This window comes from Artemia sp. Qi Xiang Cuo, chromosome 6, assembly GCF_049724085.1.
Source record: "Artemia sp. Qi Xiang Cuo chromosome 6, ASM4972408v1, whole genome shotgun sequence".
Taxonomy (NCBI): Eukaryota; Metazoa; Arthropoda; class Branchiopoda; order Anostraca; family Artemiidae; genus Artemia; species Artemia sp. Qi Xiang Cuo.
Genome location: NC_142799.1, coordinates 48,968,107 through 48,990,883, shown reverse-complemented (window position 1 = coordinate 48,990,883; position 22,777 = coordinate 48,968,107). Strand labels below are relative to the sequence as shown.

General features: G+C 34.8%; 1 protein-coding gene across 1 annotated transcript in view; it reads left to right on the top strand.

The window, feature by feature from the left end:
• Positions 1 to 22,777, top strand: part of LOC148951319 (uncharacterized) — a 108,725-nt gene that overhangs the window by 46,590 nt on the left and 39,358 nt on the right. The window contains exons 3-4 of the mRNA XM_089090805.1: positions 575 to 679; positions 6,231 to 6,410. Coding sequence (XP_088946931.1) covers positions 575 to 679; positions 6,231 to 6,410 — 285 coding nt within the window. The remainder of the gene's footprint in view (positions 1 to 574; positions 680 to 6,230; positions 6,411 to 22,777) is intronic.

Here is a 22,777-nt window from a genome sequence, read left to right as displayed (position 1 = left end):
GTTTTAGATTATCAATTGCTAAGATTCTACTTTGCAGTGAACAGGGTTTGTTTCATATGGCAATGTGAACCTTCGGATCATTATGGAAATTTTCTATACCAATTCAAGAGTTCAAATTTAATATTAATTAAAATTAGTTTTCAGAATTTATGTATTTATTTTTTGTCTACTGTTGGACATAATACAGAGCCGTGTTTTCTTAATAGTTAAAAAATTTGCTGTATTACGTTGAAACTTTGAGGAATGGATTGACATCCCAAATTAGGGCAAGGGAACATACATAGGAACCAACATGCCAAGATCTATTGCTCGGGAAAGCAAACTGTATGCTAAGCTTAAGTTTTAATTTATTTATTTATGTTTTATTTAATAAAATTAAAGAAAGGGTTGACATAGAAGCATGAAAACATCTTTCAATCCTGTGATTTAGGCCTTTGGTTCATTCTGTAACATTTCGTTAATATGGTACGGCTTTCCGATTTAGCTAAAAATTGCCATTTCTATTTTTTATTCATTGCTATTTTTTTCTTTTAGAAAGGTAAAAAGTACAAAAGGAACTTAACCTTTGTTGCAGGTTTCACTGATTTCCAAAATAGTTCCTTCACCGGATTGGTTTATTGGGATTGACAATTTCGATCTTTGCTCCAATGGAAAATGGTTAGATGGCATTACTATAGAGGTAATCAGCTGTATCTATTTTACATCTTAACGAGTTGATTTACATAAACATAATTGATTTTCATTGTTAAGTTTTAGATATATGCTATTTAATCATAAACAATTTCGAATCGTCGCATTTTTTATTTTGCTCATATCGAATGACAAAATTATATTGATTTATTGTTCAGTTACAAGCAGTAGCAGCTTTACGTCTTATAATCTAGGGGGGGGGGGCAAGTATACCACAGGAGTGTAAAAATATAAAATAAAAGGAATTTAATTTTAGATGTAAGAAAAATTGGAAGGGAGGGCAACAGATCCCTATTCCAGGCCTCGAACTGCCTCTGGTTACAAGTATTATGTATGACCTTCTTTCATTTTTCCTGGCAGATTACGAAGTCTACCCTTGTGAGATTCGGTTCGTTTTGGGCAAAATATTGATACCTGAATGAGGTAATCCACTAAATTAACATTTTTCCGTTCAATTTTGTTTTTCTAACATAAAAGTTTATAGCTTGAGGAGACAGTCTCTGATGTTAAGACAAAAAAAAATACTATGATACACAATTCTTAATGCTTGAAAAAATATGACTACCTCGTTGAACTAAACATAAAAATTTACATCCAGAGAACTTTTATCAGCAATGACAATTTGTTTTTGAAAATCTAAAAACTCAAATTTCTTAAAAAAAATTGAAATTTAATTTACAAATAACAGTTTAATAGGGACAAATCCTTTTATTTGACAGTAAAACCATAAAAAATCTCTGGATATTTCGGTCACATATAGGCCTACAGTTGCCGTCTTCACTAGATAGATTAAACTTTAATTTAAATTAAAGTTAAAACTAAGTTTAGTTTAGGTACTGAAGACAGCCACTCTATGTGTCATCGAAATATCCAGAAATTTTTTGGTTTGTTTCACTGTCAAATAAACAGATTTTTTCCCTATTGAACTGTTATTTTTGTGTCATGGAAAGACAGTGTGGTCACTAAAAATACCAAATTTAATTACTATTATTCTAAACAAAAGGTAATGGGAAAATTCTTATTGCAGTTTTAAATTTATTACCCTATGAATTTATAATGAATTTATAAAAATGTGTTGCATAGCTCAATTAAAATAAACAAAACGTTTGTTACTCATGAATTGACCATCTATATCATGAGGTTTCAGCTTACTTGTATTCTTTCGCAAAATTAATAAGCCAAATTAAATTGTCAAATCTGGGCTAAAAATTAATGAGCATATTCACATTTATTCATAGCCGTCTGCATTTGTTGCCACCTCAAAATTAATAAGCCAAATTAAATTGTCAAGTCTGGGCTAAAACTGAATGAACATATTCACATGTATTCATAGCCGTCTGCATTTGTTGCCACCTCAAAATTAATAAGCCAAAATAAATTGTCAAATCTGGGCTAAAACTGAATGAACATATTCACATGTATTCATAGCCGTCTGCATTTGTTGCCACCTCAAAATTAATAAGCCAAATTAAATTGTCAAGTCTGGGCTAAAACTGAATGAACATATTCACATGTATTCATAGCCGTCTGCATTTGTTGCCACCTCAAAATTAATAAGCCAAATTAAATTGTCAAGTCTGGGCTAAAACTGAATGAACATATTCACATGTATTCATAGCCGTCTGCATTTGTTGCCACCTCAAAATTAATAAGCCAAAATAAATTGTCAAATCTGGGCTAAAACTGAATGAACATATTCACATTTATTCATAGCCGTCTGCACTTGCTGCCACCTCAAATTGCTTTAGTATCTGAACGGACATAGTGACTGGAATATCCAAAATTAATGGCTTTTTTCATTGCTGAGAGGCAAAAAAAGAACAGTAAACTACCATTAATGTCTTGTCTAATGCTCATCTTAGTAAGAATCATATCACCTACTGAATTGTTGCTCCGAATTTTTTGTTCTTCCAATTATTAGTCTGGATTTAGTGCGTGTAAGGCAATAATTTGGAACTCAGCCAAAGCGTGTGGAAATTAATTCTCAACTTCGTCACTGAGCTAAAACAACTAGAGTCACCTAGATTTAACCAATTGAAAACTAAATTTAATTATAAAAAACACAAATAAATGTCCTAGTTTTCTGTTTTACATCTCTTTTTTACTTTTGTTTCACGTGGTATCAAAGACATATTCACGTACATCTTTTTTTTGGCTAGCCAATGTTCTGGACACTTGCCTTTATGAAACGGTTCGTGGTAACGAACAGTAATACCAATAGATACATTAAAAGAATTGGATTTTATGCTGATTTTAAATATAGAAGTTTCATCAAGTCTAGTCTTACACATCAAAAATTATAAGCCTGAGAAAATCTGTCCTTTTTTCGAAAAAAGAGGGAAACACTCCCTAAAAGTCATAGAATCTTAATGAAAATGACACCACCAGATTCAGCGCATCAGAGAACCCTACTGTAAAGGTTTCAAGCTCCTATCTGCAAAAATATGGAATTTTATATTTTTTGCCAGAAGAAAGATCACGGATGCGTGTTTACTGTTTTTTTTTTCTTTTTTCCCAGGGTTGATTGTTTTGATCCAAGGTTCCTAGAATGTTGCGAGAGGGCTCATTTGAACGAAAATTGAAGGTTTGAGTGCCATTTTTAAACATTCCCTTCCCCCATGAAAAATTCCTCCATGGAAATATCCTCCCAGGCAATATTCTAGGACCACTGGGTCGATACGATCACTTCATTAAGATCCCTGACTTAACATCCATTAAGATACTTTCATTAAGATCCTATGACTTTTAGCGAGTGTTTCCCCTTTTTTCAAAAATAAGGCAAATTTTCTCAGGCTCGTAAATTTTGATAGGTAAGACTAAACTTGACGAAACTTATAATTTAAAAGCAGCATTGAAATCCAATTCTTTTGATGTATCTATTGGTATCAAAACTCCGTTTTTTAGAGCTTAGGTTACTATTGAGCCGGGTCGCACCTTATTTACAGTTCGTTATCACGAACTGTTTGAAAACCAAATGGAGAACCAATAGTTTTTGTGAAAACCATCGGATTTTCCTATTCATATGAATTAGGCATTAGAGTCGTTTTGTTCGTTCAGGAATTATGTTTAACGTTGGTATCGAGAGTAGCTGTCGGTTGCCAAGCCATCAAATGCGGACAGACCGTCTTAGAGACAAACATGTCGCCGGACCACAAACGCTACGATGTACTAACGGCTTTTGAATAAGCCCTGAAATAAAGAACAAATACAAAAAAGAACTTGCGGTAAAAACACGAATAAAATAGGACTTTTTGTGATAAAAATATTTTGTAACATAAGAATCTGCCTGCTTTCGGTAAATTTTGTGTTGGACAGACAAACCTTGGAATAAAATCGAATTTTTATATAATATATTAAAGCTTATTTTGAATGTTTCTAGTTCTGCTAGCCAAAGCTGCACTGCCATTGGCGTAGCGGTAGTGGTTTTTAAAACCTATTAAAAAGTTTTTGAAGCACCAAAAATGCCTCTCTTATCACTTTCCCATCCTATTTGGAGTCGGTTGAAAACTCGTCTAAAAGAAAAAAAAATAGCAAAAGATGTGGTTTGAATGCAGCAAAGACACAGGTGGCTGGGCTGAATAATTTATTGGTAAATGTAAACAAAGCACAAGTTAAAATAATAACTGTGGAAGTGTTATTGTTTTATATCCCCTTTGACAGCCTAATAAACAAAATAAGATATGGTTTTAGAAGTTGAATATGGTTATAATTTTAACTTTAACGATTTTTAAGATTTGAATCAAAGCACTGTCTTGGTTGTCCCGCATATATAAAAATTGCCTGTAAAAACGTACGAAATTCTTTGGAAAAATCTTTGAGAATGGATAGTGATTAAAAACAAAACAAAATCATTGCGGATTTTAGAAAAGGGGAAATAATAAAACAATATTTTATTATTTTTTCATAATAAAGTAATAAATAGGAAAAGATTTATAAATAAAACAATATGGAGTTTTTACCATGGAAGTCACCCAGGCATGTACGCACAAGCTTTTAAAGAGGGGAGGGGGGTAAAAAATATATGTAGTTTTTGGTAGTAGCAGGTGCTGCATTAAAAAACAAAAAACAAATGTGTTGAAACATCAGCAGCAAATAACCTACATATGACACTAAAAAGCTTTAAAAATTATGGCTTTTCTTGGAAGGTGTAATTGTCTTTGCGAATCAACAGATTGTTAATTTTCGAAATTTTACAAACGAAAAGTATTCTCAAATTAAAAAAAAATGTTTTGCATCACGATTTAATTTGGCAACAGTGACTAAAATATGGTAATGCCCTAAAATTTTCATAACTCTGAAACAACCAAAAGTAAAACTTAGAAAACACTGTTTTCAGAAATGAAAAGACCAAAGGTGAGTCCAATGAGTAAAATGTATTTCATTTTGTCGCCCTTAGTACTTTAATGATCTATTCTAAGGTCACGCTATTTAAGCAAAACTGACGTAGCCAAACGTCTATTCCAAAACATCTTCAATGCTTTTTCTACTCACTACTATACGCGTTTCTTCGGTCTATTATTATTTTGCCTTTTTGTCCATGATAAATTTGTTTTCCTGGCAATTTTTTTTGTACAGCAGGAAGTGATTAAATGTTGCCAAATTTATTGGACATTGGTAAGGTTTACCCAACCCAAAGATTTAGCTGATGTCAAGAATTTAAGCAACATCAAGTCTATTCATGGATCGGCTATTCTAGGCTGGCTAAAATAGAGAATTTTAGCCATATGGCTAAGTTCCTATGTAGTTTTTTTCTCATACAGCTTGGGATTGATAATGAAGCTCTTTGATCAACTGGCCTTATCTAAATTCCGAATAAGTTCAAATTCATTCAAATACAATTCTGGCTTGACAGTAAAAAATGGTATAACACTACCATCACCTCCATATAAGCTATTCATTAGTTTGTAATATTTGGCCGAAGTTTTTGTCTTAATACAAAATAAATTTTAGACTGCGAAACCTGTTCCAGTTTTTACACGATTCTGACTCCAGGAAGACCAATCTCCCAAGAACATGTCCAGCAAGCCTTAGAAACCGACTAAACTAAACGCAGTGTCACTATTCTAAGAAGAAATGAAGGTCTTTGATCAACTGGCCTTATCTAAATTCCGAATAAGTTCAAATTCATTGAAATACAATTCTGGCTTGACAGTAAAAAATGGTATAACACTACCATCACCTCCATATAAGCTATTCATTAGTTTGTAATATTTGGCCGAAGTTTTTGTCTGAATACAAAATAAATTTTAGACTGCGAAACCTGTTCCAGTTTTTACACGATTCTGACTCCAGGAAGACCAATCTCCCAAGAACATGTCCAGCAAGCCTTAGAAACCGACTAAACTAAACGCAGTGTCACTATTCTAAGAAGAAATGAAGGCTATTCACATTCTAGCCACTACTTATTGGGACAAACTTGTGGCTGTTGGGAGTGAAGTCTCGTTGTTTCATAAAAACACCACGTATATCATATGTGACACCTTCTGTTTTAAAATATATTTATTGATGGCCTTTTTTTCATTTACAATTTCATTTTTTAGGTGGATCCAATCGATGCTGGGACTGATAGTGGACTGACATTTACTTCTCCAGACTGGCCTACAGTTCCGAGAGGCGTAGTCTACAGAATGACCGCCGGGTATCCCAACCATCCAGCATCTTCATTCTATTATCCTAACCTTAAGAAATTGCCACTGCTGGCCAACTTTCAGTTTGTCAAGGTATGCATTTTGGGAAAAAATTTGGGTCTGTGTAGTGCTAAAACAAACAATGCCCAATAATATTTTTGTATTAACTATTCGAGAATGTCTTTTTCTTCCAGGTCAGTTCTATATATACAATATGTAATAATATATGGGAGTGCCTATCTTTCAAGGTGAATTAAATAAAAAAAACAAGTTTTTTTTTTAACTGAAAGTAAGAAGCGACATTAAAACCCAAATTGCCTACATAGTAGCTTTAGGCGTTCAGTTTTAGTCTTTTCATCGACAATTGGTACCGTCAAAGAAAACGTCATAATGCTTAAACGTCCCTTTTCAGCAGTCTTCCAGATATAACGTGGTACGTAGAACATCATTGCTTGGAAGAACAACATGAAAACTACCCATTGATAGTACTTGTGATATACCACCTCCTCCTCATCGTGTTACTTGACTCCTAAAAGAAATATAAAAAATTATTGACGAAATTGCTCTTTGCCAAGTCAATTCCTTGGGATGAAAAATAATTGACGATTAGTTATAGCAATGCCGGGAAAGGAGAGGAAAGGAGAGGAAAGGAAAGGAAAGGACTCGCGCACAAGCAAGCTTGTTAGCTCTATCTGGAATTTAAAAAAACAATTTTTTTTACTGAAAGTAAGGGGCAACATCAAAACTTAAAACGAAAAGAAATTATTCCGTATATGAAAGGGGCTGTCCCCTCCTCAATGCCTCACTTTTTATGCTAAAGTTTGATATTGTTTTAAAAAATAAAGTTGTGAGACAGAATCAAACTTTAGCGTCAAGAGCGAGGTGTCGAGGAGGGGACAGCCCCTTTCATATACGGAATAGTTTCTGTTCGTTTAAAGTTTTAATCCTTCTCCTTACTTTCAGTTAAAAAAATTGTTTTTTTTTTATATTTAATTTCTGAACGTTTTTGAACTAATGCAGCTTTGATTTTGGCTCACCGTACATTAATAATTAAAACGAAATTTGCATATTAATTTTACTTTTTTTGGCTAAATGGCTTTCTCAAAATTTTGTTCTGACGTAACTTAGGAATTAACTTATAACGAACTTCTATATTCGTTTGTTTTTATTACATATATAAGGGAGTTCGCCCCCTAGTCAATTCCTCGCATTTTACGCTACAGTTCGAATTTTGTTCGAATCACAAACCCCTGAATCACAAAGGCGGGTTGATTAGAATAGATAGCTCTTTCGAAAGTACTAAAAAAAAACTTTAGTGTAAAGAGCGAGGTATCGACTTGGGGGCGAACCACCTCATATACGTTATAATTTCTTTTCTTTTTAAGTTTTAACGTTGCTCCTTACTTTCAGTTAAAAAAAAACTTGTTTTTTTATTTAATTTCTGATTGTTTTTTCAAATAATGCTGGGAAATCCGGCGCCCCTTCGTAGAAATGTCCCTTCCCCCAAGGAAACATCCTCCATGAAAATACCCTCATTTATTAGATTTTTGACTATGCTGAGCAAAATGGCTATCTCAAAACTTTCATCTTCGGGAAAAGAATGAGCGTGGAGGGGGCCAAGTTGGCCTCCAGTTTTTTTGGTCACTTAAAAAGGGTACTAGAACTTTTAATTTCCGTTCGAATGAGCCCTCTCATGATATTATAGGACTACTGGATCGATATGATTAGCCCTGGGAGAAAAAAAGAAAAAAACAACAACAAACAAACAAACAAATAAAGACGAATCCGTGATCTTTCTTCTGGCAAGAAATACAAAATTCCACATTTTACAGAGAGGAGCTTGAAACTTCTATAGTAGGGTTCTCTGATACGCTGAATTTGATGATGTGAGTTTCATTAACCTTCTATGACTTTTAGGGGTTGTTTCCCCTTTTTTTTGAAAATAAGGCAAATTTTCTCTGGTGCGTAACTTTTGATGGGTAAGACTAAACTTGATAAAACTTATATATTTGAAATCAGCATAAAAATCTGATTGTTTTGAAGTATCTATTGGTATAAATTTCGTTTTTTAGAGGTCTGTTTACTATTGAGTCGGCTCGCTCCTTACTTACAGTTCGTTACCACGAACTGTTTGAAAACAGAAGAAAAAACAAGACGATAATACAATCGACAGACATATTTTAGAAGTATATTGTCAGCAGTGTAGACAATTAGAGACGATTAGATTGATAGATAGAGATATTTTTACATATATAAAAAAAACGACAGTAAAAAATAAAAGCACATACATCATCGTATGTATCGCAAAAAAAGTATATTCTTATCTTTAAGAAGATACAACTTCTAAGCCTTAACATTTCTAAATACATCTTGATTGATACTTTTTTGTTCTATATACCGAGTCAACCATGAACTATGTGAGAAAGAGATGTAGAGCAAGAATTTGAGCTTTCCAAAAGAGTTGTCAAATTATTTATCAGGGCATTACGCACAATTTAGTTTAGGAAGTTAGCTGAGAATTGTTTAAGGGGTTTTTTCAGTGAAGTTTATACTATTGTTTATAAAATGCGTCAATCTATTAAAGGAACCTTAAAATAAATGTATATTTTTTAGATAATACTCTAGGAAGGAATACCACATCTAGGAAGAATTTAATCTAAAAAATATATATAAATTATTTTAACTGAAATCTTATACGTGAGTCAAAATTAATGTCTTTAGAGGGGTTACACAGCCTCACTCTATCTACCGTGGGATGAAAAAGGATTAAAAATAAATCGAAACTTGCAGTTTTGAATAGAGCAGGATGGAGGAGGAGCTTGTGCAGATTTCGTGGCCTCGGGAATCTTGGCGCTACGATAAGTTCCTGGCAATAATAGTAGTAACTACCCAGGTAAAGAAACATGTAACGAGTAAACTGCTCTCCAGTTTCAAAGGCAAAGCTTAATCGTTTGAAATAAAACTTTTCTGTGAATGCTCTAAAAGTTAAAAATACAGTAAGTTCATAAAGAAAGAAAAGTAATTCCATAAGTCCATAATTCATAAAGTGTATAATTCATGCATTGTTCGCATAACCCAACTTACTAGAACAGAATGCCTTTTAGAAAGTAATAATGCTGAGCCTTGCATATTAAGGGAAGAACCGAGAAAACCAAATCTTTTGGTATTTACTCATCTGATTTATCTGGAACAAATCTGCACAAATTAATGTATCGTGAACAGATGGTGGAGACAAAACAAGCTATAAGAAAAATAATATTAACTAATCAAGTAGTTCATAAACGGCTAGTTTTCAGCCTTAGTTCTCTGATATAAGCTTCTTTTCTAGCTTTTATTTCGTCTTTTGTCCGAAAGATATCGCTAAGAATTAAAGAAAGCACCATTAAGACATTAATCACAACTTCAAAGAAGTGACGATACTTGTAGAAGAATGATGCTCACATCTCACATGCTTGCTTAATACTCAAATGCCAGCCGGTACCTCAGCTTAAAAGTTCTTGTTTCTCAGACATCGAAAATGAAAACTCATTTTTTTTAATCACCCGGTTTTGAGCTTAGTTCGCCATCTATGGTAAACTAATGGGTATTTTCTTCTGCTCTGTTGAAATCGGTGATATAAATAGATGCCTCCTTTTATTTAACTTATCCTGGCTTGAAATGTAATATTTTCCCTGGTTTTCTAGGAAATCCCGTAAATTCAAACCAGAGTTACTTAAAAATCATTTTTTGTGGGGAAGGTCTTACGCGGAGAATTTTTCTCATAGCTAAAATAAAAGAAGCAAAGCATGAGCAATAGCCCGTTTCAAGGCCGTCATTTTTTTCTCTGCTTGCCTGAAGCCAGTGGCGGATCCCGGGGGGCGAGGGGTGCGCGCACCCCCTAGCGTAGTCTAAAGTAGTGCAATTTACTTAATTAACTTAAGTTTGCGTTAATTAAACTTGCTCCTAACGCAAGCTTCTCGGATCAACCTATTTTGCCCCCCCCTGAATTTTTTTCTTCAGATAAACCTATTTTGCGCCCCCCCCCCCAAAAAAAAATCTTGGATCCGCCCTTGCCTGAAGCTGCATATAAAAGTCAATTGAATAACTTATACCAGTCTCTTTCAGTTTTGCTTGGTGAACTAGTATATTGGCACTGGTAATTGTATAGGGATAGGTTTTTGACTAAAGCATAAAACCTATGTAGAAAAAAAAATAAATATACAAAATGTATCAGGTTTCAGTTTCAATAGGGTGTTCTTAAGAAATTTTTGGTCCTCGTGGCAACCCTACTCACAGGTTTTTCTTTAAGAATCAGCTTACATTTCAACTTAAAGCTCAACTCAGAACTCAATTTAATCTCTAGTGACTACTATCACAAATTATTGTATGTTTTTTCTGTTTTGAAGTGAGAAAACTGAAAAGAAAACATGTATATAGTTGCTTCTCAAAATTTTCGAAACGACAAAAAAGGAAAACTATATATAGCGAGTCTCAACCAGAGCTTTTAGCCCACAAAATAAAATTGTCATTTAAATTTTTTTTCAATGTTCTTTATTCTGTTTTATTAAAAGCTTATCGAGTTTTCCCATAACAGACAGGACGATCAATGGCAGCGCAATAGGGCTGCCTAAGCAAAGAGCCTTAAGCCTTCAGTGTGATTTTCTTCCTCAATCGCTTCGTATGAAAGGAGTGGTCGTAGAAACTTTGGAGTGGACTTATTCGATTGCAAATGAAAAGTTCTAGTATGTTCTTTAAGAATCAAAATTAATTCTAAGGCAACTAATTCCCCTTTCTTATCCTTCTTGCTTCCCTCAAAAACTTCAAATTAAAGAAAAACTTCTGTATCCCCCCAAAAAATCCAATCATAATTGTAAGATAGACAATTCTGTTCAACATAATTCAGGCATCCAAATCATAATGATTACGTAAATAACGTCAATTGTCAGTTATTTAACTTAGATCTTATAATGGAAAAGTTGGACTTGTGTAAAAGTTTTCGGACTATTAGCCCAAGTAGAACTTTAGGGTTATCCACGGTGTAATAGTGAGTTAAATGAAAAGACAGTATATTCACACAGTCTGTCAAATTAGTATATCTTTAATATCTTTGGAACAACTTGGGGGATAAAGTTAAAACTTTCAGGGATCATTTTAAAATGGTAAGGGGACTCAAAATACTATGTTGAAGCACGGTATTTTATTTCAATCAATTAAGAAATACTTTTTTAGCCCATTTACTTTACTTTGAATGCTATTGATCATTCTAGACAAAGACTAGAACATTTGGGATTCACAAACGGGGCCTTATACTTCGTCTTCCCAATTAGGTTTAAAATAACATTCATAACTTTCCAGGCCATTGGTCACTTGAACCCCTATCCAGAACACAAATTTGAAGCTAATTTTGGCTCCATCGGGTTTTGATGTACTAACATAGGCCCAACATTCTGTCACTGATAGGCTTATAACTTACAGGGCATGTAGACAGCAGTGGCGGTTCTGGCCTCTCTTGTGCCCGGGATAAGATCTAGATTAGCCCCCCCCCCCACTTTCTCCCAAAATTTTCAGGCCAAATTTTGACAAGATTTTCATTATTAACAAAATATATTAGCATTCATTCCATCTTGAAATAACTATTTTGTATTAAGCAAATTTTCGGATTCAATTTGCTACCGAGGAGGATGTTAAACAAAATCAAAAGACACTGTGTACATCCAGATTATCAAAAAAGTATATCTGCAATATCTTCGGGCCAGCTAAGGATAAGAATATTCAATCAAAAGGTGTTATGTGCATCTCGTTTGTCAGAAGAGCGTACCTGAAATATCCCAGCAACAGCTAATGGCATTTAGTTAAAACTTTCAGGGAATGTTGAGGGGATATTGAATCAAATAAAAAACCACTAATTAGAACTACTAAATTAGAATCTTATATTTTAATCCTCACGCCAGAGACATGAAACACTGAAGAAACATTCATTATATTATGCTAAAGTAAAGGTTTGGCAATGAAAATGAACAGAAATTAATTACAAAAACTATCCAATGACTATTCAAAACTTTTCGAAGAAAAATAAAGAGCCATATGAAACTTTACTAAAAGCCAAATGTATTGCAAATATTTTATTTTATATTTACAACGTTGAAGAATAAAAATAGAAAGAGGGTGAAATAAAATGTTGCTGAGTTTCTATTAATTAATATCATTATATATTTGTTATTCAGTTTATCTTCATTAGTTCTTTCCGGTCATCTTGATTATTAAAGAGATTTTATACTTACTTGTCGTCAATGGTATGAAAAATCTAAGCATGGTGTTCAAGATACATACAGTTTTCAATAAGACGCAAATTTTTCAATAAGACGGTTTTTAATAAGAAACAAGCTTTAGAATTTTACGCTTAGGGAATGGGAAAAAGGGCACTAGCCAAACTCCTGTTTCTAGTAATTTTTGTTTCTTTCAGGTTTGACTTGAACGTTCAATTTAATTTTTACTCAATTTAAGATTAATTTATTCATCTATATTAGGACCTGTTATCTCTATGTTTTCTATGATGGTTTATTTCAATTTCTGTTCGTTTTGGGTTTTATTTATTCTTTAAGAGTAATTTTTGGTCGTTTTGAGTTTCAATTATTATAGGAATTTATTTCTGCTGGCCTTATATGGCTATTTACTTTTCTTTGAAAAACTTCTTTTTGGATAGTTCTTTTTTTGTAATTAATGAAAAAAACATATGTATGTGTACTCTCAAAAGTCAAAAGTTTTCAAAAAGTCAAGTTCGATTAGACATATGAGAATCCACAATAGAGAAAATAAAAATTTAAATATGAACACTGGAAGATGTAATTTTCTCAGAAGCCATCGTTGATTCCGCACACGAGCATCCATCAAGGTGATAAAACAAAATAATGTGTATTATGCAGAAAGAATTTCGTCAGAAGACTAGTTTGACTCTGTTATTAAAAGAATAGTTTTATATTATGTTTTATTGTAATTGTTTGTTCGTTTAAATACAGACATGTCAACGTCATATATTAAAATGAGTTTTGTTTTGTTGTCTAAAAAACAGACATAACGAATTAATGCAACCAGATTTTTTTCTTATTTTTTTTTCTTAATGAGGTTCCCTTTGTCCAGAAATTTTAATTGAGGTGTCTGCATACCTATAGCTTTAAAGCAGATAAGCTTTTAAAAATTCGTATATTTGGTGCTAAGAATCGATAAAAATCTATTTTCTTACTAAGTTTGCTGTTCTCGTTAAGTTTCTCTTGCTCTACTCTACTCACCATGGAAGTTTCACGAAAATCAGAGAAAAACAATGTTTGACCCGTTGTATGCTTTCGAGAATCAATACAGCCCATTTTTTTCAAAATAATTTTATTCTCTTAGGATTTTATAGCCCAGTATATTTTCTCAGGAAGTTGCTAGTATAAAGGGGATGAAACAATTTAGGCCTAAATGTTGTACCAGTTGCTAGAAGTTGCAGTGACAGTCGCAGTCAGAAGTGGTCACTGTTGCAGTCGCAACAAGTTGCATTTGTAGCCGCAGCAATTGTAGTAATAGTGGGCCTGAAAGTTTCAAGTTAATACACTTACCCGCTCCTAAGATATTGCAGATATGAATTTTTGATAACTTGAAAGCAGATAGTGTCTTTTGATCTAGCTCGTCATACCCTTCAATCCCCGAATTCCACCTCAGTACCCTTAGTCTTTTTGGAAACGCCCAGGATCAAACATTCCCCCTTTTCCCAAAGATAAATCCTGCATGTGAAAAATTGAATAATTTACCATCCTTGCTCTGGTGGCTGTGGGGGGTATGGTAAGCCTTGAGGGACAGCTATTAAGCCTGTGACTATTTTGAATAAAATGTTTTTTTTTTAATTTTCTATCAGTGTAAAGGGAAGAATCTAAAAGAGCCAGAGCCTTCTCTGGCTCTTCTCTTCTCTGGCCAAGGGGCTGGTTATTCTTCCTTCCCTTTTTGACCTCCCTCACAATATAGTTTTAAAGTTCTAACTTAATACCCTTAGCCATTCCTTTCATATTGCTATAGTAGCCTTTTGACATCCCTCCTGCATATAGCATCCTTTGATTTTGTTTGACATTCCCCTCAAAATATTCCGACGATTTTACCATCCTTTAGTCTTTTTGGAGACTCGGGATCAAACAGGCCCCTTTTCCCAATAATCAACCTTATATATAAAGAATGGGCAACTTATATAATGTGCAAAGCTTATCCTAGGAGCAGTGGGGGGTTTTATCATACCTGGAAGCATAGTTATTTGGCTTTTCGACGATTTTGAACAAGATGGTTATTCCAAAAAATTTGATCGGATATCTTTGGGGAGATTGCAGCTAAAAAGGGCATGGGAGGGAGACTGGTTGCTCTTTGACTATTTTTCAACATCCCCCTTTACATGCCCTGAAAGTTAAACTTAATACCCCCAGCCTTTCTGGAGATATTGGAGATAAAAAGTTATCGATATTGAGATAGACTTATCGTTTTAACGATAAGTCCTGGAATTAAGAAGGGTAAATTGTATGAAGTAAGGAGGTGTGAAGTGCAGGGCTATGGAAAAAATTGCCGAGGATCTGGAAGATGCAGCTAGACGGCATAATAGTAAAATATTGTACTGGCATGTTAATAAATTGAGAGTGGGCAGTCAATCCGGAGTTCTACCAGTTAAAGATAGTAACGGGGCCACAATCAATCCGTTTGTGGTAACGAACTGTAAGTAAGGAGCGACCCGGCTCAATAGTAACCGAAAGTCTAAAAACCGAAATTTTGATACCAATAAATACATGAAAATAATTGAATTTTTATGCTGATCTTAAATATATAAGTTATCGTTAAGTCTAGTCCTACCCATCAAAAGTTACGAGCCTGAAAAAATTTGTCTTATTTTTGAAAAAGGGAAAAAATCCCATAAAAGTCATAGAATCTTAATGAAAATCACACCATCAGTTTCAGCGTATCAGAGAACCCTACTGTACAGGTTTCAAGCTCCTATCCCAAAAATGTGGAATCTTGTATTTTTTGCCAGAAGAAAGATCACGGGTGCGTGTTTATTTGTTTGTTTGTTTTTCTTTTCCCAAGGGGTAATCGTATCGACCCAGTGGTACTAAAATATCGTGAGAGGGCTCATTTGAATGGAAATTAAAGTTCTAGTGTCATTTTTAAGTGACCAAAAAGATTGGAGGGCAACCTGACCCTCTCCCCCGCCCCTTTTTCCCCAAAGCCGCCCGATCAAAATTCTGAGATAGCCATTTTGTTCAGCATGGTCAACAAAATGTAATAACTATGTGTTTGAGGATGACTTAATACCCCGCAGTCCCTAGGGGAAGGCCTGCAAGTTATGAACTTTGCCCAATGTTTACATATAGTATTGGTTATTGGGAAGTTTACAGACGTTTTCAGGAGGGATTTTTCTGAAAGTGTGTGTGTGTGGGGGGGGGGGGTCGGGGGGTTTGATGGAGGATCTTTCCATGGAGGAAGTTTTCATGGGGGAAAGAACATTGCTATGAAGGAAGCGCCGGATTTCCCAGCATTATTTAAAAAAAACGATCATAAATTAAGTAAAAAAACCAAGCTTTAAAGTAAGGAAAGTAAGGAGCTCCTTACTTGAAAGTAAGGAGCAACGTCAAAACTTAAAGCGAACAGAAATTATTACGTACATGAGGGTATTCGCCCCCTAGTCAATACTTCGCTCTTTACGATAAAGGTTTTTTAGTACTTTCATAAAAGTTACTTATTCTAATTAAACGGCCTTTGGGATTAAGGGGTTATTCATAGAGAATTGGAATAAAATTCGAACTTTAGCGTAAATAGCGAGGTATTGACTTGGGGGCAAATTCCCTAATATACGTAATAAAAATATACGAATATTGAAGTTTGTTAAGTAAGTTAATACGTAAGTTACGTATATTTGTTACTACTAGGAATGTTCGTAAATAAATTGAAAAGTTCTAGAGTAGAGATGCCTTATTGAGTCCGATCGCTCACCCCTGCTGCCACCTACAATTTAGTTTAATGCTGAAAGGGCTCCATATATGGGCATAGAGTCATTAGGGAGAATGATTACGTAATGGAGTCAATGACCTCTTTCACCAGGTGTGATTTTGGCACGCCCTCAACGAAGGTCAATGTTGTTGTTGTTTCCAAGGCAAAATGCCAAGGTCAATGTTGTTTTGAATAGAGTCATTTGAGGGAACACGTGGTTAATGGGGTCAATGTTATTGTTGTTGTTTTGGACACGCTCTCAGCGAATGTCAAGGTCAATGTTGTTATTGTTATTCGAGGCAAATGTTGTTGTCGTTCGAAGCAAAGTTAATGACATTTCCTTCCTGTTTGAGGCAGATGTTATGATCCGGAAATAGTATTTGATATTGTTATTCGAGCCAGATGTTATGAGGTTCCGAGAAACAGTTAATGACATTTCCTTCCTGTTCGAGGCAGATGTTATGATCCGAAAATAGTATTTGTTATTGTTTCCGAGCCAAATGTTACGAGTTCCCGGGAAACAGTTAATTAATGTCTGACAGATGACGTCAAGTTAATTAATGTCTTTGCATTTCCAAAGAGAATTGTCTAGGAGAAACAGTTAAATCACACATGATGTCATGATTGATTGATTGACACAAAAGGGGAATTAATTTGTTGTTCTAAAGAGAATTGATTCAAGAAAGGGAAATTAATTTGTTGTTTCTAACAAGAGAATCGTTTCCGAGCCGACGTTTTGATCTTAGCGTGCGAAAAGGTTTCCAAATAATTTGAAATGCATTGGCGCAGAGATGCCAAACAAAAGGAACATGCCGAAATTCCATTTAGGGATAATTTTGGCGAAACCGTTTTAGCTATTTTATGGAACTATTTCGGCGAAACAGCTAGAGACATTTTAAAAGGTGATTTTTGAAACGATTTTGGAAGAGGTTTTGAGTGTGGTTGTTATAATACACAAGTTGTATTTTAACAGTGTTGTGAGGTCCTCTACCCCAACCCCAAAGGCTTCTCCTACCCCACCCCAACCCCCAACGAAGCCCCCGGGACACAAAGGTCCCCCCAGCTCCCCAAGGGCCACCCGCGCCCCCCAAGGCCCACCCAGACCTCCAAAGGCCACCCCCCGGCCCCCCAAAGGCCCAACGAGCTCCCAAAGAACCAACGGGGTCCCAAAGGGCCCCCAGACCCCAAAAAGGCCATACCCGAGCCCCAAAGGCCCTCCCCAGTCCCCAAAGGTCCACCAGACACCCAAAAGCCCTCCCTGTGCCCTAAACGCTATCCCCGGGCCCCCCCCAAAGCCCCCGCGAGCTCCCACCGGGCCCACAGGGTCCCCAAGGTCCTCCCCCGGTCCACAAAGGTCCCCCAGGCCCCCAACTGCCCCCCCCCCGGACCTCCCAAGGCCCCCAGGGCCCCCAAAAGACCACCGGGCTCCCAAGGGCCCCCCCCCCGGTCCACCACGGTCCCCCGGGCTCCCCAAAGTCCACTCCATCCTCAAGGGCCTCCGGATCCCCCAACGCCCTCCCAGGGCCCCCAAGGTCCTCCCCCGGTCACCAAACAAGCAAACAAAAACTTACACACACACAAAAACTTACACACACAAAAGAAAACTCACACACACACACACAAAAACTTACACACACATGAAAACTTACACACACACGCCAAAACTTACACACACACACACACAAAAACTAACACACACACAAAAACAAAAAAACTTACACAAGAAAAATAAAAATGACATTAAGATAAAAAATGAAATTAACACCAAATAATACACACACACACAAACAAAAAAACAAAAATTACAAACACAAACACAAACACACGAAAAATCACACACACACGCAAAAACTAAAAAAAAAACACAAACAAAACACACACACACACAAGCACACAAAACTAAAACAAGAACACAAAAAAACTTTAACAAAACCTAAACACAAAAATTACACACACAATAAATAAAAAACACATCAAAATAACATACACACACACACACACACGAAAACTAAAAAAAACACGAAAAGAAAAAAACACAAGAACACTATAATGCACAAAAAAACAAACGTTCACACAAATACAAACAAACACACACACACACAAACACAAAACATACACACACAAAAACTTACACACACACACACGCAAAAACTTACACACACACACACACACACACACACAAACATACACATGAACACACAAAAACTAAAACACACACTCACAAAAACTTGCACACACACACACACACACTAAAAATTACAAACACAATCCAAAACTTACAAACACAAAAAATTACACACACACACACACAAAAAAAAACTAACACATGCACACGAAAACTAACAAGCACACAAAAACTTACATGCACACAAAAACTTACACACACACACACACAAACACAAAAAACTAAAAAAAACAAACACAAAAAAACTCAAAAAAAAAAACAAAAAAAAAAACACACAAACACACTTACAAACACACCAACACAAAAAATAAAAAAAGAAAACAAAAAATCAAACACAAAAACACGAAAAAAAAATTACACACACACACACACACACACACACAAAAACTACACACACACACACACACGAAAAAATACACACACACTCCAAAAAATAAAACCAAAAAAACTTACACATGAACAAGAACAAATACACACACACACACGAAAAATTACACACACACGTAAACACTTACACACACTAAACATAACACACACACACACACACAAACACACACTATATCTCAAAACACCACAAAAACTATAAATAAACAACAACAAAAACAACAAACCCTCTAACACCTGAACGTTAAATATAAAAAGCAAAAATAAAATAACCAGAAAAAAATAAAATACACACAAACACACCAACAAAAAACTAACAAACACACACACACACACACGCAATAACATACTATCGCTACAAAAAATACACACACACACAAAAACTTACACACACACACATGCACACACCAAATCTCAAGAACACAAAAAAACTAGCAAAAAAATGAGAAAAAACTTACACACACACACACACACACGACCACTTACACACACACGCAAAATCATACACACACAAAAACTTACAAAAATACAAAAAAAAGCGCAAAAACACACAAAAAAACAAAAACAAACACACACACACACACACACAGAAAAAAAAAAACAAACAAACACACACACACAAAAACTCACTCAAAAAAGCCAAAACTTACACACACACACAAAAACTAACAAACACACACAAAAACTTACACACACACGCAAAAACTTACATGCACACAAAAACTGACATTCACACACAAACTTACACACACACAAAAAATAAAACAAACACACACAAAAAAAAATTACATCCACACACAAAATCTTAGACAAACAAAAACTTATACACAAACACAAAGGCTTAGACACACAAAAAATAACACTCACACACAAAAACTAACACCCACACTCACAAACTTACATTCACACACAAACTTACATTCACACAAAAACTTACACAATCGTACAAACACTTACACACACACACACAAAAACTTACACACACACACACAAAAACTTATGCACACACACAAAAATACAAAAACACAAAAACCAACATAACAAAAAACACACAACCACAAACAAACAAAAAAAAAAAAAAAAACTTACACAATCACACGAACACTCTCACTCACAAAAACACTTACACACACACACACACACACACACAAAAACTAACATACACAATACAAAACTAAAAAGCACAAAAATAAATACACAAACACAAAAACACACAAACATACAAACAAACACACAAAAACAAAACTTACACAAAAAAAAAATTAAACACACAAACACACACACACAAAAACTTACACACACACACACAAAAAACTAACACCCACACAAAAAATCTTATACACACAAAAACAAAAACGCACACCAAAGAACTAACAAACACACTAAAAAAATTACAACAACACAAAAACTTAAATTCAAACAAAAACTTAAACACACACACAAAAACTAACACACACACACAAAAAAAACTAACACACACACACAAACTAAAACACACCAACACACTTACAAACAACACAACAAAAAACAAAAAAAACACTAAAACAAAAGAACAAAAAACAAGAAAATAAAAAAACAATCTAATAGACACACAAAAACTAAAACTCACACACAAAAAAAATTAGAAAAACACTCAAAAACTTACATACACACAAAAACTTACATGCACACAAAAACTTACACACACGCACAAAAACTTACATCCACACACAAAAGCTTAGACACACAAAAACTTACACACACACACACGCATGAAAACTTACACACAACACGCCAAAACTTACACACACACGCCAAAACTTACATGCACACAAAAACTTACACACACACAAAAACTCACACACACACACAAACAATTACACACACACACAAAAACTTACATTCACACAAAAACTTACATTCACACAAACAATTACACACACACACACACACACACACAAAAACTTACACACACACCCAAAAACATACACAAACAAACAAACTTACACAACCACACACAAACACACACACAAAAACTAACACATTAACACAAAAAAACACACACACGCACGAAAACTTACACACACACTCCAAAACTTACACACACAAAAACTTACACATACACACGAACACTTACACACACACACACACACACGAAAACTAACACACACACGCCAAAACTCACACACACACACACATACACACACAAACACACACACACAAACTAACACACACACACACACTAACACACACAAAAACTTACACATGCACACGAAAACTTACAACCACACAAAAACTAACATGCACACAAAAACTAACACACACACACACACACACAAAACTAAAAAACACACACACACACACACGAAAACTCACACACACACTAAAAAACTAACACACACACAAAAAAATTAAGACACACACATACAAAAAAAATTAAACAATAAAAAAAAAAAAAACTCACACACACACGAAAAAAAACTTACACACACACACACACACAAAACTTACACACACACACACACACGAAAACATACACACACACGCAAACACAAACACACTCAAAAACTTAGACACACAATCACACACAAAAACACACACTAACACACACACCCACACAAAAAACTGACAAACACAAAAACTTACACACACACACACACACACAAACACAAACACACAAAAAACTAATATAAACACTCAATATAAAATACAAAAAAAAACTAAAACAAACAAAAAAAAAATAAAAAACGCACAAACACAAAAACAAACGCACACAAACACAATAACACACACTCCCACACACACAAACTTACACATGAACACGAACAAAAAAAATAACAAAAAAAAAAAAATGCACGAAAACTAATACAAACGAAACCACAAAAAACTCTCACACACACACACACACGAAATAATACACACACACACACACACACACACACACACACACACAAACTTAAAAATGAAAAATCAAAAAAATCACACACACACACACACACACAAAAACTTAAACAAACAACAGAACACACACAACTACAAACAACACGAACGACCAATCACAAAAACACGACAAAACTTACACACACAACAAATTACACACATACACACACACACACACACAAAAACTTACACACACATACACAAAAACTTACACACACACACACACACACACACACACTCACAAACACACACAAAAACTTACACCCACACACAAAAGCTTAGACACACAAAACTTAAACACACACACACACACACACTTAAACACACACACAAAAAAACTTAAACACACAAAAACTTACACACACACACACAAACTTACACACACACACAAAAAACTTATACCACACGCAATAGCTTAGACACACAAAAACTTACACAAACAAACACAAAATAAAACACACACACACACCAAAACTAACGCACACAAACAAACTTACACACACACACACACACACAAAAACTAAAAAAATAACACGACAAAAAAAAAGAACAAAAAAAAAAAAAAGCAAACAAAAACTTACACACACACACACACACAAAACTCAAACACAAACACACAAGAACACTAACACACACACATCAAACACATACACACAAACAAAAACTTACACATAAACACACACAAAAACTAACACACACACACACACACAAAAACTTACAAACACACATGCACACACAAAAATTACACACAAACTCAATAAAACTAAAAAACACACTCAAAAAATTACACAAAAAAAAAAATACACAAATACACACACACACACACACAAACTTACACACACACAAAAAAAAAATTATCAAAACACACACAAACACACAAACACAAACAAACACACACAAAAACACACACCCACACACAAAAGCTTAGACACACAAAAACTAACACACACACACAAAAACTTACACCCACACGCAAAACTTACGCACACAAAAACAC